Here is a 17,763-nt window from a genome sequence, read left to right on the forward strand (position 1 = left end):
CCCTACCTAGGACATTCTTCTCCCAGCATCTCCCAGCACACACATGGTCTGGGAAAGCAAGGGGCCCAGAAACTTTTAAGTTTCCTTAGGCTCTGATAAATCTGCCTCTGTTACTGCTACTAGGTGGATGGATTTAAAGTGGCTTATCATGCCCATGTATGCATAGGAAAACATAATAATTAAATTTACCAATGATTCATACATCATGTTAAACATCATAACATCAAAGACACAAGCTCTGGGAAAAGAGGGAATTAGTTTAATGAGTTTAGGTTCTGAGAAGAATATAAATGATCAAATACGCTGGTTCTAGAAAAACAGCTTACTTTGCCAACTCTAAGGCCATACCAACAATGGTTCGTGAACTACTGAATAATTTAGGAAGGACTGTGGTAATGGAAATTGTCCAGATGACACATTTGCCCTGCTCATTTTATGATCAAAAGACTCCCCATTACACTAGCTAATAATTTTAATTAAATGAAAGAATATAAATTGGATAGTTAGTAAGTGTTTGAAACTATCTTGAAATTAATGACTCAGAGAAGCTTCAATCACAGACATGTGGCAAAATATAAAAATGCTAAGGATGCAGCCATAAACAAGAATCCAAATAAATGGGAGAAAGAGGAAAACTGTTCTAACATGCCTAGATAGGGGGGTAATGTGTAAAGTTATGTGTTTTGGCTTTCTAGACAACAATAAAATCTTTTTGACCTCCAAAAAGTATCATTTGTGAGTTTTAAAGAATTCCAATGCCTGGGTCCAACACCCAAATGCAATGGAAAATGTAACAGATAAATTTCTCTGATAGAATTATACTCTGAATAGTCTGTGGTAGAGTCAAGCACTTGATTTCACATGACCTTCTCCTCTGAAGTTCCTTAATGCTTTGGTAATAACCATTCATAGCACTATGATTTTTTCCTTTGTAATAGAGATATTTAGTAGTTATCTCTTCTCCTGCTACATTGGCCACAGAATTCATCTGATTTACCTTTGCACCCAAGGACTAACCAAATGTATGATGTAGTAGCTGCTGAACAATTTTTTTTTTAAATTCCAGAAAACATATAGTAAATGTAGGATTAAATAATATATGTCCTTGGTGTCCTTGGTTCCCAAAGTCAGGAGAGAACTCATAGGGATGCTGTAGGATATTTTTAAATTTCAAGGGAAACAGTGATACTCAACCTAGTGGATACCTTGTGAACTACTGGCTCAAGATCATTCAAAGCTTCAACATTAAAATGTCCTACATTCCTTTTGAAGGATCATGTCTTTATAAAGCTGGGTTTTTTTGGTAGTTGACAAAAAGCAAGCACAAGTGAAAATCAGCATGGGACATGAAACAAGGGTGGCAGTGTCCAATCTGATTCCAAGGTTTGAGAAGCTGTGTAGGGCCCAACAGGTATACACATCCTCTTAATAAATAATTTCAGTTATTTAAGAATTTTTAAATTATGCTCTCATTTGATTTAAGTGTAGTACTTTTTTTCGACTGGCTTCTGAGTTTCTAGGACGTAAACACATTTTAGGTTGTTTAGGTCTAACTACTTAATAAATAGAACAGTTAGATATTTCTTTTGGTCTAGGGGTACCAAGAAAAAATTATGAAGACTAAGGGTACCATAAACCAATAGTTTGAAGACCTAGATCTAAAACGATCTTAGACAAGTACCCAGCACATACTAATTGCTAATAAATGTCATATGTTATTGTTAGCAAAACAAATGATATAAACATACCACTTTCTTTCAAAAGCATCAAAATATAAGAAAACAAGGAGAAAAACATCTGAAAGCAGAGGAAGAAACATAAACAGGAAATCCCAGAGGAAATGGAATGATTTTTGTGTTTTTGAACAATAGTGAGTTCAGAGACTGCTTGGGACTTTAATCAATCCCTTCAGAGGGAGTATGATTGAAATTTTGTACCTGATGCATTTCTCCTCCATGGATAAGCTAATGATTGGGCTGATTTCAGGAGACATTCCATAGGATCAGTCTCAAACGGCAGCAGTACTGGAGTACTTTAAAAGCCCCACCCACTGATGCTGTATACCTTTACTTCTCTAGCTCCATTCTTTCTTCTCTGAACTCCAGTCTCATATCCTACAGTCCATTTGACATACCCCTTGGATGTCGAATGCACATCAAAAACAGCTACCTTTTACTTTCCCTGCTGCACACGCTGCCCTCACCCCTCCAGATCTGCTCCACCTGAAATCTTCCTGATCTCAGTTAAGTGGCAACTCCATTCAACAGTTGCTCAGGTCAAAAGCTCTGGAATCATCTTGACTCCTCTCTTTCACACTCCACTTGACATAAGGAGACCTCTTGGCTTGATGTAAAATCCATACAAAAGCTGATGAGTTCTCCTCACCTCTTACCACATAGTCCAAGCTATTCCTTATTGCTAGGACTGTTAAAGTAGCCTCCAGTATCTCCTTGCCCCCTACAGTCTACTCTCCACATAGTAGCTGGAGTGATCTTTTAAGAAGAAAAAGCAGATCATATGACCTTCAGACCACTTAATGACTTCTCATTGCTTTTGAGATAAATTTCAAACTCTTTACCATGCCCTACAAAGCCCTTCATGATTACTGCCTGATACTTCTTTGACCTCATCATCTGATCAGCTTTACTCATTTTTCTCCACAGCACTTATCACTTGATATTACATACTTTAGTCTATATTTTTAATTTACTGTCCCTCACTAGAAGGTAAACTCCAAAAGAGTAGGAACTTTATTATATTCATTGTAGTTCCCCCAGGACCTAGAATAGAAAGTGGTCAATAAATATGTATTAAATGAGCTATTTTGGTCTCATATTATAGGAGCTCAGTTTAGGTACCTGAAATAACTATTGAGAATCCCAGGTCTGCCATGGTGATATAAATTAGAGACCAGGGACATTTTGGATGGAATATATTTTTAGACACAATGATAATACCTTTTTAAACGTTTTTTTAGTTTATTTATTTCTCTCCCCTACCCCCTCCCCCACATTGTCTGCTCTCTTGTGTCATTCGCTGTGTGTTCTTCTGTGTCCACTTGCATTCTTGGTGGCACCAGGAATCTGTGTCTCTTTTTGTTGCATCATCTTGCTGTATCAGCTCTCTGTGTGTGCAGCCCCACTTCTGGGCAGGCTGCACTTTTTTTGTGTGGGGCGGCTCTCCTTGGGGGTGTACTCCTTGCCTGTGGTGCTCCCTTACACAGGGGACACCCCCGCATGGCATGGCACTCCTTGCGCATGGCAGCACTGCACGTGGGCCAACTCACCACACAGGCCTGAAGGCCCTGCGTTTGAACCCTGGACCTCTCATGTGGTAGGTGGGCGCTCTATCAGTTGAGCCACATTCACTTCCCGATAATACCTTTTTAAGGGGCTGTTCTTCCTAAATTTTTGTTTTAATTTTTCCTGTTTTCATAATCCAATAATTTTATTTTCATTGTCTTTATTTTTTATTTTTTGGAAGTACCAGGATTGAACCCAGGACCTCTTACTTGGAAAGCAGTCGCTCAACCACAGAGCTACATCTGCTCCCCAATGAGAGTTGGTTTTTTCATTTGTTTGTTTTTAGGAGGTACTGGGGATTGAACCTGGGACCTCATACATGGGAAGCACCACTTGAGCTACATCTGTTCCCCCTAATACCTTTTTAAATTTTGGTACCTTAAAGTTTACAAACTCGTTTCACATACATAATCTCATTTGATCCTTTCTCTAATCCTGGTAATGTCAGCAGGGCAAAAATTATTACCCCATCTTGCAAATGTACAAACAGTCTCAGAGAGGATAAGATTTCTCCAAGATCACTCAGTGCTTGTGACCCCACTCCCTTAGGGGAATGAAGATATTTTGGCACTTCTCTGTTGGGAGGCAATAGAATAGTGGTTTTGGATATAGTCTTTGAAAGCAGGCAGATCTTGATTTGAATTCTAACTCTGCCATTTACCAGATGGACATTTACTTTTTCCCATCTGTAAGACCAATTGAATCAATGGAAGGAACTTATGCACAGCTCTTAGCACTGTAAGTGCTTGGCGTATAAAGATGACCAAACTGCATATATGAGTGTCTGTGTTTTATTAGATTACTAAGATGTTCTGGAGCAACCAGTTCAGCCCGTTTTCCCTGCAGCTGCTTAGGATTCATGAGAACCTCTCATGACAGATTCATGTTTGTTCTGTATTAAGCCAAAGGGGAGGTCTGGAGTATTCCTCCTAGATTGTGAGATTAAAATCTTCAGGGTCATTCTGCACTGCAAAATGCCACCTCAGATGCTTCATACCCTGCACACAAAACAAACATTTCAAACAACCAGCCACCGGTAAGTCTAGCCTGCAAAAAGCTTAGATGCTGAGAGGTCTTCTGTTCCCCAAAACCCAATTCTTAGAGCACTTGCACATCAGCATCACTTGGGAGTTTTAAAAAATACTGATACCCAGGTCTCACCCCCAACGGTTCCAATTCGATTGGTTGATTATAGAGATTCTTCCTCTTTAGTGTGGATCAGAATTATCTGGAGGGCTTTTTAAACACACTGCTGGAACCCTTCTCTAGAGTTTCTGATTCTGTACTTCTGAGTTAAGGGCTGGAAATGAGGATTTCGGGTGATTTTGTATTTCAGGCAAACATGCATTTCAGGTGGTACCTTTGTTGCTGGCCTTCAAGCTGTACTTTGAGTCTTACTTGAATAGGATAGAAGTATGCTTGCCCTGATAGCAGAACACAATTGATCTATTGTCTCTGAAGGATGAGCAATTATATTGGTTAGTTCCTTAGTAATCCACTTTCCACTTTCCTTCTGTAAACAGGTATTGAATCACTATCAGAATCACTCCTAGGCCTATCAGTTATTCTTTGCCACTTTCTAGACAGTTTTTTCCACATCCCTTCCTGGATAATAACAGCACATCCTCCCCCTCCGATTCGATCATTAACAACACAGCACCACAGATGGCCCTGCAACTGGGCCACCTGAGTGTCTGCAATTTCTTTCCTTTTAGGCCCAAAGAATATTAGTATTGGTTGTGGGGTGGTGCAAAATATAGCACTTATTTGAGTCACCGCTTCCACGGCTAGCCAGTGGTTAAGGGGTGCTGATCCAGGAGGATTATCAGCCAGATGGATACAGTCACAGGTGAAGCAAGGATGAGGAGGAAGTAGAACTTTTGGTGGGAGTTCACACCTGAAGATTCTACAGGAATAGTCGGGGTTCCAAAAGTTGTCTCCCCGGAGCTGTGTGGAACTCATTGGCTCATGGTAGGCTGGTAAAATTGGTGGCACTCAGAAGGTGACTGCTGCTCCTTAGATTGGATCAGCTCCTCAGTCCCACCTATTCAAGCTTAAAAGGCTCTTTTCTATTGCTGCTCATGGATGCATTAGGATGGGGGTCTTTTCCAGTTTATGTGAGCACTCAGGACTTGGGATCAAGACTCCTGCTTCTTCCACATTAATAAGTGATGGGGGAAGAGGCTTTAAAAACTTATTCTGACCGACACACATGGTTAATCTGAGGTTTACAACAAAAAGCTGTTACAAGCATGTGGATGATGATGAGTGTAAGATACAGCAGTAACAAGTATGTAACAAATATGTAATGCCATGTTTAGACCAAGTAATATGTAGATAGGTTATGTTTATTCTTCAACTAATACTGCATTTAGTCTATGACCCTTAAAAAGTACAAAATATTCTCTTCATAGCAAGAAAAAGAAAGAACATGAAAAGATTAGGTTATTTGGGCTTACCTGGTGTTGCCTCTCACAGCTGTATTCAACCAGTGCCCGAAGCCAGGAAATGCTCTGCTCGCCCCTTCTTCTCCATAAGAGGTGCTCATCACTGTAGTCTTCCCTTTTCAAGTAAACACTCAACAGGCCAGTCCCTGCTCCATACATGTGGTAGAAAAAGGTCAGGCAGTGTTTTCCAGTTACTCCTCGCAGAGGCCTGGACAAGAGGTGTGCTTTTTGTCCATATACCATGTTGGAGGCCTCAATGTACATGTAGTAGCCTTGAGAGGAATGCAAAAGCAGGGGCCATTAGAAAGGACTCAGATTATATTCTCTTCTTTTACACTGTTCCTGAAAATAAGTGAAGGCACATGGATGACTTGACTTCTGTTCTAATAAAGGGCTTTATAAATTTTGGAGAATATCTATAATTTGTAGAAAACAAATGTGCTACAAAAATTAGGCCATCAAAATAGCTCTTTTGGGGGACGGAGCAAGATGGCGGCTGAGTGAACTTCCTGGTCACTAGCTCCTGCGGGGAATCAGCTGGGCAGCGTTGGAGACTCTTTGGGACCGGGCTGTTTCGGGATTTTTACTGGTCCGGAGGTGTCTGGACATCGATTGGGAAGGAAGGTAACAGAGAGGATCTGTCTATGAATCATATACGGACATTCCAGCTATGTGTGGAGAATTCCCTCCTTGGGTAGGCGGGGCCGAGGCGTTTGGCACTGCGGCGGCGGGGGGAGCCGGCCGAGCGCCAAGTGGCGCCGGTGGCGGCGGGGGGCCAAGCTGGGCCCAGCGCTGAGCAGCGGCGGCTGGGGGGGGCGGCTGGGGGGGTGGGGCTGAGGCGGGCCGAGCGGTGGCGGCCGGGGGAGCCAGGCCCAGCCCGGCGGCGGGGTTTCTGTTCTTTGTGTGTGTGTGTGTTTTTAATGTTTGTTTTGTTTTTTTTTTATCCTCTCTTTCTTGTCCCTGATCTTCTTCTTATTCTATTTTATCTTAACAATACAATAGGTCCTGCAGGAAACACCTCACATTTGATAGGTTTCCTCATCCTCCACTGCCTCATTTCTCTGTGAATAGATTAAGGCTATCTACACTACCCCCTTTCCCCTACAGCTTGATATCCTCCACCATCTGCTATCTCTCCTATATCCCACACCTCCCTTTCTTTGACCCACAAAGTGTCTAACTCTTAATTTCTAATACCTTTGTTTAGTTTTCCATCTGGTATCCGCCCTTGAAACTATTACCTCTCTTTTCTCTTTCCCTCTCTTACGAAAACAATAGCTTCTTAGTACGTACCACATTCCTCCCATATTCAGTCGTCTACCTCATTATAGGTACTTTCCTACTACTATAACTCTACACAATTTACACGATCTAACCTCCATCCTCCCAGAACTCATATTGTTGCTTTAACATATATCACCAATACTACTTTACACTTTTCCCTTCCTTACACAATTGCCTTTCCCCAGCACTAATACTTTCCTTTAAAGTGAACTTAACCAGCAATAAGAAATTGGAATAAGAGGAACAAAGGGACAAAGAGAAGATATAACACTAATGCAAAAACAGCAGCTAATTAATCTCCAAGACTAGACAAAGAAGCTAAGGAACTGATAAAACCCGTCAAGAAGAAATGATGACAAGACAGCAACAAAAAAATACAAATCAAACCAGTAATCAGGAAAACATGGCTGAATCCAATCAACAAACTAAAAATCAGGAAGGGGAGCAGATCTTCGCACAAGCAATGAAAGATCTCAGAACATTTATCACCGACAAATTTGATGAAGTAATGAAAGAGGTTAACAACATGAAGACAACACTTGGAGGGGAAATTGCAGACATGCATAAAAAAATAACAGATATGATGGAAATGAACACAATTCAAGAAATCAAAAATACACTTGCAGCTAATATCAGCAGACTAGAAGAGGCAGAGCAGAGAATTAGTGATGTGGAAGACAGTACACTGGAAATCAAACAGATAGTAGAAGTGGTCAATAAAAAGGTAGAAAAAATCCAGATAGGACTTAGGGATCTGAATGATAATGCAAAATGCTCAAACATACGCATTATAGGCATTCCAGAAGGAGAAGAGAAGGGAAAGGGGTCAGAAGGAGTGTTGCAGGAAATAATGACTGAAAACTTCCCAAATCTACTGAGAGAGACAGATGTACATATCCAAGAAGCACAGCGCACTCCACTGGTCATAAACCCCAACAGGCCCACCCCAAGACACATACTTGTCAAATTATCCAATGCTCAAGACAAAGAGAAAATTCTAAAAGCAGCAAGAGAAAAGAAAAACATCACATAAAAGGGAAGCTCCATAAGATTAAGTGCTGATTTCTCATCTGAAACGATGGAGGCAAGAAGGCAGTGGTATGATATAGTCAAGGTACTAAAGGAAAAAAATTTCCAACCAAGAATACTCTATCCAGCTAAACTAGCATTCAAAAATGATGGAGAGTTCAAAATATTCACAGATAAACAGAAACTGAAAGAGTATATCAACAAGAAACCTCCCCTTCAAGAAATTCTTAAGGGAGTTCTGCAGGAAGAAAGGAAAAAACAGAACAGTCAGAGATGGAGGAGAGTGTAAGAACAACAAAAAAGACAAAAATAGAAGGGGAAAATAAAATATTACAAACAAAATATAACAAACACAAATCCAACCAAAATATGGCTACCACAAATAATTCTCTGAACGTAATAACACTGAATGTCAATGGACTAAACTCACCTATCAAAAGATTCAGACTGGGACACTGGATAAGGAAATATGACCCATCTATATGCTGTCTACAAGAGACACATCTTAGACCCAGAGACTCATGGAGGTTGAAAGTGAATGGCTGGAAAACAATCATACAAGCAAACAACAACCAAAAAAAGGCAGGAGTAGCTATATTAATATCAGACAAAATAGACTTTAAATGCGAAACAATTGTGAGAGACAAAGAAGGATACTACATTTTAGTGAAAGGGACAATCTGTCAAGAAGATCGAACGATAATAAATATTTATGCTCCTAACAAAGGTGCCTCTAAATACATGAGACAAACGCTGGAAAAACTAAGTGAAAAAATAGATGCATCTACAATTATAGTGGGGGATTTTAATACACCACTATCAAATCTGGACAGAACATCTCAAAAGAGAATCACCAAAGAAACAAAACATTTGAACAGTATACTAGAAGAGCTGGATCTAATAGACATATATAGATCATTACACTCAAACACAGCAGGATATACATTTTTCTCAAGCGCACATGGAACATTCTCCAAGATAGACCATATGCTAGGCCACAAAGAAAGGCTTAATGAATTCGGAAAGATCGAAATCATACAAAACAATATCTCTGATCACAGTGGAGTGAAACTGGAAATTTGCAAGGGACAGAGGCCCAGACTTAACACCACAATTTGGAAATTAAACAGCACACTCTTAGAAAAACAGTGGGTCAAAGAGGAAATCTCAAAAGAAATAATGACTACCTTGAATCAAATGATAATGATAACACAACATACCAAAATTTATGGGATGCAGCAAAAGCAGTACTGAGAGGGAAATTTATAGCCATAAATTCACATATCAAAAAAGAAGAAAGAGCAAAAATTGAAGAACTAACTGCTCTTTTGACAGAATTAGAAAAACAACAACAAAGTAACCCAACAGGAAGAAGAAGGAAGGAAATAACAAAGATAAGAGCAGAACTAAATGAAATAGAAAATAAGAAAGCACTTGAAAAAATAAACAAGAGTAAGAGCTGGTTTTTTGAGAAGATCAACAAAATTGACAAACCTTTAGCAAGACTAACAAAGGAAAAAAGAGAAAAGATGCAAATACACAAAATAAGAAATGAGAAAGGTGATATCACCACTGATCCCATAGAAATAAAGACTATCATAAGAGTATGCTTTGAAAAACTATATTCCAACAAAAATGACAATTTAGAGGAAATGGACAAATTCCTAGAAACACATAAGCAGCCCATATTGACGAAAGAAGAAACTGAGGATCTTAACAAACCAATCATAAACAAAGAGATAGAATCAGTCATTAAAAATCTCCCAACTAAGAAGAGCCCAGGGCCAGACGGCTTCACAGGTGAATTCTACAAAACATTCCGGAAAGAACTAACACCAATCCTGTTGAAACTATTCCAAAAAATCGAAACAGAAGGAACATTGCCGAACTCCTTCTATGAGGCCAACATTATCCTAGTACCAAAGCCAAACAAAGACACCACAAGAAAGGAAAATTACAGACCAATTTCTCTAATGAACCTAGACACAAAAATACTTAACAAAATACTTGCTAATTGTATTCAACAACACATTAAACGAATTATACACCATGACCAAGTGGGATTTATTCCAGGTATGCAAGGATGGTTCAACATAAGAAAATCAATTAATGTGATACACCATATAAAGAGATTGAAGGGAAAAAACCACATGATTATATCTATAGATGCAGAAAAGGCATTTGACAAAATACAGCACCCCTTCTTGATAAAAACACTCCAAAAGATCGGAATACAAGGAAATTTTTTGAACATGATAAAGAGTATATATGAAAAACCTACAGCCAACATTGTTTACAATGGCGAAATCCTGCAATCCTTTCCTCTAAACTCAGGAACAAGACAAGGATGCCCATTGTCTCTGCTCCTATTTAACATTGTCTTGGAAGTACTTGCACGAGCACTGAGGCAAGAACCAGATATAAAAGGCATTCGAATTGGAAGGGAAGAAGTCAAAATTTCATTATTTGCAGATGACATAATCCTATACATAGAAAACCCTGAGAGATCTACAACAAAGCTTCTAGAACTCATAAATGAGTTTAGTAAAGTCGCAGGTTATAAGATCAATGCGCAAAAATCAGTAGCATTTCTGTACACCAATAATGAGCAAGATCAGGAGGAAATCAAGAAACAAATACCATTCACAATAGTAAATAAAAAAATCAAATACTTAGGAATAAATTTAACTAAAGAGGTAAAAAACTTATACACCGAGAACTATACAAAACTGTTCAAGGAAATCAAAGAAGACCTAAATAAATGGAAGAATATTCCTTGTTCATGGATAGGAAGACTGAATATTATTAAGATGTCTATCCTACCAAAACTGATCTACACATTCAATGCAATCCCAATAAAAATCAACACAGCCTTCTTTAAGGAACTAGAAAAACTAACTATGAAATTTATTTGGAAAGGAAAGAGGCCCCGAATAGCCAAAGACATATTGAAAAAGAAAAACGAAATAGGAGGAATCACACTTCCTGACTTCAAAACATACTACAAAGCTACAGTAGTGAAAACAGCATGGTATTGGCATAAGGAGAGACACACAGACCAATGGAATCGAATTGAAAGTTCAGATATAGAGCCTCAGGTATATAGCCATATAATATTCGATAAAGCCACCAAACCCTCTCAACTGGGAGAGAATGGCCTATTCAACAAATGGTGCCTGGAGAACTGGATAGCCATATGTAGAAGAATGAAAGCAGATTACCATCTCACACCTTATACAAAGATCAACTCAAGATGTATCAAAGACCTAAATATAAGAGCCAAGACCATAAAGATCTTGGAAAGAAGTGTAGGGAAACATCTACAGGACCTTGTAATAGGAAATGGCTTTATGAACTTCACACCAAAAGCACAAGCAGCAAAAGAACAAATAGATAAATGGGACTTCCTCAAAATTAAAGCCTTCTGCACCTCAAAGGAGTTTGTCAAGAAAGTAAAAAGGGAACCCACACAGTGGAAGAAAATATTTCGCAACCATATATCTGATAAGAGGCTTGTAACTTGCATATATAAAGAACTCATAAATCTTGAAAACAAAAAGATAAACAACCCATTTAAAAAATGGGAAAAAGATTTAAACAGACAATTCTCCAAAGAAGAAATACAAATGGCTAAAAAGCACATGAAAAAATGTTCCAAATCTCTAGCTATCAGGGAAATGCAAATCAAAACTGCAATGAGATACCATCTTACTCCCATAAGATTGGCAGCTATGAAAAAAACAGAAGAATACAAATGCTGGAGAGGATGTGAAGAAATGGGAACACTCATCCACTGCTGGTGGGAATGCAGAAGGATCCAACCATTCTGGAGGACAGTTTGGCGGTTTCTCAAAAAACTAACCATAGATTTGCCATATGACCCAGTAATACCACTGCTGGGTATATACCCATCAGAACTGAAAAAAAGGACACAAACAGATATATGTACACCAATGTTCATAGCAGCATTGTTTACTATCGCCAAAAGTTGGAATCAACCCAAATGTCCATCAACAGACGAGTGGATCAATAAAATGTGGTATATACACACAATGGAATACTACTCGGCTGTTAGAAAAAATACACTACAATCACACGTGATAACATGGATGAACCTTGAGAATCTTATGTTGAGTGAAGCAACCCAGGCATTGAAGGACAAATACTGCATGACCTCAATGATATGAAATAAGCAAACTGCCTCAGAGAGCTAGACACCGGAAAAGAGGCTTACAGGAAATCGGGGGGTGGAGGAAGGATGTGAGTTAACATCTGTAGGGGTAGAATCTGTGATGAGCTGGAGGTAAGTATGAGCACAAAGGGACAAAATGGGGGCAAGGGGTTACCTTCGGGTGGGGCTTTGTGGGTTTGAGGGGGGCTGGGGATGGGCAGAGGGGTAATATTGTCCAAAAATTGGGGGGAGGGAGGGGCAACATACGAACATGGGAGAGCGTCAGGTGTTCATTGAGAACAAAATGTTGAGAAAATCGTATCAAAGTATAAGTAGGAGGGTTACCTGTTTAGGATGCTCAGGGGGTATGGTCTGATGCGGGACAGACTCAGGGCGAATAGCTGAAGGCTCATTTTGCCAAGGTGGGTTGTACCATTGGGAAGAGACCCAAGAAGTGAGAGGTGGGGTAGACCCACATCCCAGGGAGGACTAATGCCGTCAAATAGAGAGAACTGTATCTCTAGTGAGAAAGTATGGCTCCCAGGGCATTAGGGCAGTTGAGAAAGTCAGGCCCTGAATACTGCTGCAAGTATCTCTGGACATGGCCTCTCGGGAAATCGAGATTGGCTGGCGTTGTGGGCCCCAAGGGGAGGGGAAAATGGATGTGGAATGGATGGAAACAAGGTAAATATGGGGGCAAGAGAGGAGTTTTGTGAGAGTACACAAAGATGAATATAAAACATGTAATATTATTCCAAAAACATTTAGGGGACGACAGACTAATAATGTAAACCATAAGGCAAAACATAGGATAACTAAAAAAGTTAGAAAACTGTACAACCTAAAGTATGGACCACATAGTAAGCACAGATGTCATCTTGTTTGAAAGCTATTGTCTCGGAATCTGTACATCAGTTTCAGGAAATATGATACGAACAAGTTAAGTGATTATCGCTGTGGAAGGGAAAAGGTTTTATGGTGAATCTGGGGAAGTACTGTATATTGTATATATGAATTTCGGTGATCTAAGACTCTTGTGAAGCTGACATTATGTTGGGATTGACTTTACAGGAAGTTTTGGATCACAGAGTGGTTCAACAATGGCAGCGGAGGAATACTGATATAGGGTGTTATTGACAGGATATATATGGTTGACAGGGAGTGTTATACAGGGCATATGCCCAGGGTATATAGTAATGTCTAGATAAACTCATAGTGGAAACAATTAAAAACAATAGCTGGGGGGGGTACTGGGCCCCTGGCCGGGGGGCCACTGTCGTGGACCCTGGGGGAGCAGCGGCAGTCCCCCAGGTGCAACAGCAAGAACCAGGAAGGAAGGAGGGCCCAACAGTGGGCTCCTGATACTTATGGCTATGCTTTTGAGCCTATACACCTGCAATAAGAATAAGGCCTAGAGTAGCACTGTGCCTGGGAGTTTCCTCCTGACAGCCTTCATGTTACTCAAATTTGGCCACTCTCACAGCCAAACTCAGCATGTAGATGCAGTGCATTCCCCCCAGCGTGGGACATGACACCCGGGGATGAGCCTCCCTGGCACCGAGGGATCACTACCACATATCAGCTGAAGATGCAACTAGAAAAGGACCTTGAATTAAAGGTTCAACACGGATCAGCAGAATATCCCTGTCTACATATAATAACATGACTTCAAAATGCTGTTTGACCTAATGTAAGGGGGAAATGGAAAGGAGAAATGAGAATATAAGGCTATGAGTCTCTAAAAAAGAGTCTGGAGGTTGTCAGAAGGAATGCCCTTATGCACAACTGAGCAGAGTCTGAGAGACAAAGTAGATACAATCCCAGGTATTGGTTCTTTTGAGGGATAAAGAGATCCACGGGTCCTATGGTCACGGCAGATGGGGTTCACTGCCATGGCAGATGGCCCTTCTTTGGAGCTGGTGTTTCTGAGTGATGGAATTGGACTCAGAGGGGATCTCTTTTCACAAGACTTGCATGCTACTTTAATGGAATTGTAGTTGGAGCTGGGGTTTTAGATATATTTAGGGGTTTTGAATCTCTGGACTGATAATATGACACCCAGGCCCAGAGCCTCAACAGACTTCAGCTCCTACACTTTGATTTATTGGACTTACCCCACTCAGCTAACATCGAGTTGAAGAAGGTCAACCACCACACCATGGAGCCTAGAGTGTCTACAACTGAAAGCAGGAGGAGTACATCCAGTATCCATGTGGAATCTAAGCCCCCACTTGACATAGATGTGCAAGGGACACAACCAACCCAATGTCCACAGAGAAAATGTGGAATGGGTGTGGGAAGGGTAGCCATGGTGGCTGCTGGGTTTGGGGAATGGGAGGAAGAGATGAGATGTGGAGGCGTTGTCGGGATGAGGAGATGTCCTGGGTGGTGCTTCACGGACAATTACGGGACATTGTAGATCCCCCCAGGGCCCACTGGATGGAACATGGGAGAATGTGGGCTATGATGTGGACCATTGACTAGGGGTGCAGTGATGCTCAGAGATGTACTTACCAGGTGCAATGGATGTGTCACGATGATGGGAGAGAGTGTTGCTGTGGGGGGAGAGGGGGGTGGGGGCGGGGGGGTTGAATGGGACCTCATATTTTTTGAATGTAATTTTTAAAAAATAAATAAATAATTTTAAAAAATAGCTCTTTTAATTTAATGATTTACAATTCTGTTTAGTATATAGGAGATGATTAATACACCAGTATTATGCCACTGATTTGGTGATTAACGCAAGAATTTCTCCTCCTAATTCATGAACAATATTTTGTACCCTCCAGACACTGGTTTAGGGGAGTGAGCATAGGTTTTATAGTCAGGCAGGTATGGGTTCAGATTTTGGCTCTAATTGCTCTCTGTGCAATCCTACTATTAATTATCCTTGCTGAACTTAACTTGAACTTCATCACTTTAAAATAAGGGTTAATATACTTGTCCTACAGGGTTATGAGGATTACATAACATGTGTGACATGCCTGCATGTGACCCATATTCAATGATCAGTTTCCTGTCCTACCTCCTTCCTTGAAATTTTTTGTGTCACTTCTTTTAATCCTGAAAATATATTTATATAACATTTTTAATTGCCTCTCCATTTCTGTTTTTTCTCCTGAAAAAAAATTTTTTTTAATATGCTAGTTTCAGGTAGAAGAAGGATTAGTCTGCATGGAAATATGGCAGTGGTGTTCCCAGGCCCCAAAGCTGGGAGTTGTCCCCCATTCCTCTGCTATTCTCATTTTCCACATCCAGCTTGTCAGGAATTACAGTAGGCTCTTCCTTCAAAATATATACAGAATCCTGTCACTTTTCTTCTCCGTATCTCCATTGCTTCCACCCTTGTCCAAGCCACTATCATTTCTCACCTGGATTTACCCTGGTTCCCTACAATCTAATCTTGACACAGCAACCTCAGCAATCATTCTAAAATGAAAGTCAAATCTTATTCCTCCTCTGTTCATTGGGAGAGCAGGTGTAGCTCAGTGCTTGAGCACCTGCTTCCCATGCACAAGATCCTGGTCCAATCCCCAGTGCCTCCTGAAAACAAAAAAAAAACCTTTGGCTCAGTCCTTACAATTGCTTTAAGCTTCTATATATTCTCCCTCCTATTTCCTTATTTTTCTTACTCCTCCCTGTCCTACTACCTTTCTCCTTACTCCCTCTGTGTTGCTTAGCCACATGGCCACTCTGCTGCTTCTGGAATATGGTAGGTATACTGCCCCCTCAGTGCCTTTGCACATGCTGATACCTCTACGTGGAAGAGCTTTCCCCCCTAGATAGCTATCCACAGGTCTCACCCTCTCATCCCCTTCAGGTCTTTGCTCATATATTACCTATTCTGTTGGGTTTACTCTGACTACATCATTTCAAATGGTGATTCCCCTCTTCTGGCACCCTTCTTCCCTACATGCTATTTTATTATGTTGCCCATAGTATTTAATTAGCTCTTAACATGCTGTACACTTTTTTTAAAGATTTATTTTATTTATTTCTCCCCCCTCATTGTTTGTGTTTGCTGTCTGCTTTCTGCCTATTCATTGTGTGCTCTCTGTGTCTGCTTGTCTTCTTTTTAGGAGGCGCAAGGAACTGAATCCGGGAACCGAACTCAATTGCTTGAGCCACCTCTACTCCCTGCTTGTTGTGTCTCATTGTGTTTCCTCTTTGTGTCTCCTCATTGTGTCATCTTATTGCTTCATCTTGTTGCCTCATCTTATTGTGTCATTTTGTTGTGTCAGCTTGCCCTGTCAGCCTGTTGTATCAGCTCACTCTCTTGCTCATCTTCTTTAGGAGGCACTGAGAACTAATCTGGGACCTCCCCTGTGGAAGGCAGGCACCCAACTGCTTGAGTCATGTCTACTTCCCTATATAATTTTCTTATTTATTACATTTGGTGGCTTGAAGCTGTATGTACCCCAGAAAAACATGTTCTTAAATCGAATCCATTCCTGTGGGTGTAAACACATTGAAAGTAGGACCTTCTGAGGCTACTTCAGTTAAGATATGACCCATCTTTTTCAGGATGGTTCTTACACCTTTTACTGGAGTCCTTTATAAACAGTATGGAGATAGATAGATGATAGATAGATAGATAGATAGATAGATAGATAGATAGATAGATAGATAGATAGATAAAGATAGATACAGAGAGAGAGAAAGAGAGAGAAAGCCACAGAAGCAAGAAGCTGAAATCAACAAAACCTGGAAAAGAAGGGAGAGGCCAGCAGATGCTACCATATGCCTGGCCATGTGGCAGAGGAGCCAAGGATCACTGGCAGCTGGTCTATGGGAAGAAAGCTTCATCTAGATGATGCTTTGATTTGGACATTTACATGGTTTCAACTGTAAGCTAATAAATTCCCATTGTTTAAGCTGACACATTTCACAGTATCTGCTTTAAGCAGCCTAGGAAACTAAAACATTATGCTTCTCCTTTTCCCTCTTCTAAAATGCACAAGGGTGGAGATTTTTCCCTGTTAGTTTACTGCCATGTCCCCAGTTTCTAGAACAGAATCTTAAACATAGTAGGTGCTCAATAAATACTTGTTGAATGAATGCATGCGTGCATTTTCTTCCACAGCTCTAAAGCACATGCCAGTTGGACCATTTCCAGAGCACATGGCTCCACCAAGGCCACTCTAATTCAGTGAAGTTCTTGGCAATGAGAGTCCTAAGGCAAAACTAGAACAATCCAAATTTTGATAAAATTAAAATCTTATCAAGGGTAGCAGATGTGCTTCAAGCAATTGGGTTCCTGTCTACCATATGGGAGGTCCAGGGTTCAATATCCAGGGGCTCCTGATGAAGGCAAGCTGACCCATGCAGTGAGCTGACCCACGTGAAGTGCCAGCCCACATGGAGTGCCGCCCTGCGCAGGAGTGCAGACCAACGCAGAGAGCTGATGCAGCAAGATGACGCAACAAAAAGAGACACAGAGGAGAGACAATAAAAGAGAGCAGACCAGGGAGCTGAGGTAGCGTAAGAGAATGATTGCCTCTCTCCCACTCCAGAAGGTCCCAGGATCAGT

The 17,763-nt window shown here is 40.6% G+C and overlaps 1 protein-coding gene across 2 annotated transcripts in view; it reads right to left on the minus strand.

The window, feature by feature from the left end:
* MAMDC2 (MAM domain containing 2) overlaps window positions 1–17,763 on the minus strand; it is a 185,173-nt gene that overhangs the window by 1,567 nt on the left and 165,843 nt on the right. For both annotated transcript variants that reach the window (XR_011649388.1, XM_058301686.2), the window contains exon 12: window positions 5,762–6,021. Coding sequence is in view for 1 of the 2 variants with exons in the window: in XM_058301686.2 (XP_058157669.1) it covers window positions 5,762–6,021 (260 nt within the window). In the remaining variant the exon portion in view is untranslated. The remainder of the gene's footprint in view (window positions 1–5,761; window positions 6,022–17,763) is intronic.

The sequence above is a fragment of the Dasypus novemcinctus genome, chromosome 8 (assembly GCF_030445035.2).
Source record: "Dasypus novemcinctus isolate mDasNov1 chromosome 8, mDasNov1.1.hap2, whole genome shotgun sequence".
Taxonomy (NCBI): domain Eukaryota; kingdom Metazoa; phylum Chordata; class Mammalia; order Cingulata; family Dasypodidae; genus Dasypus; species Dasypus novemcinctus.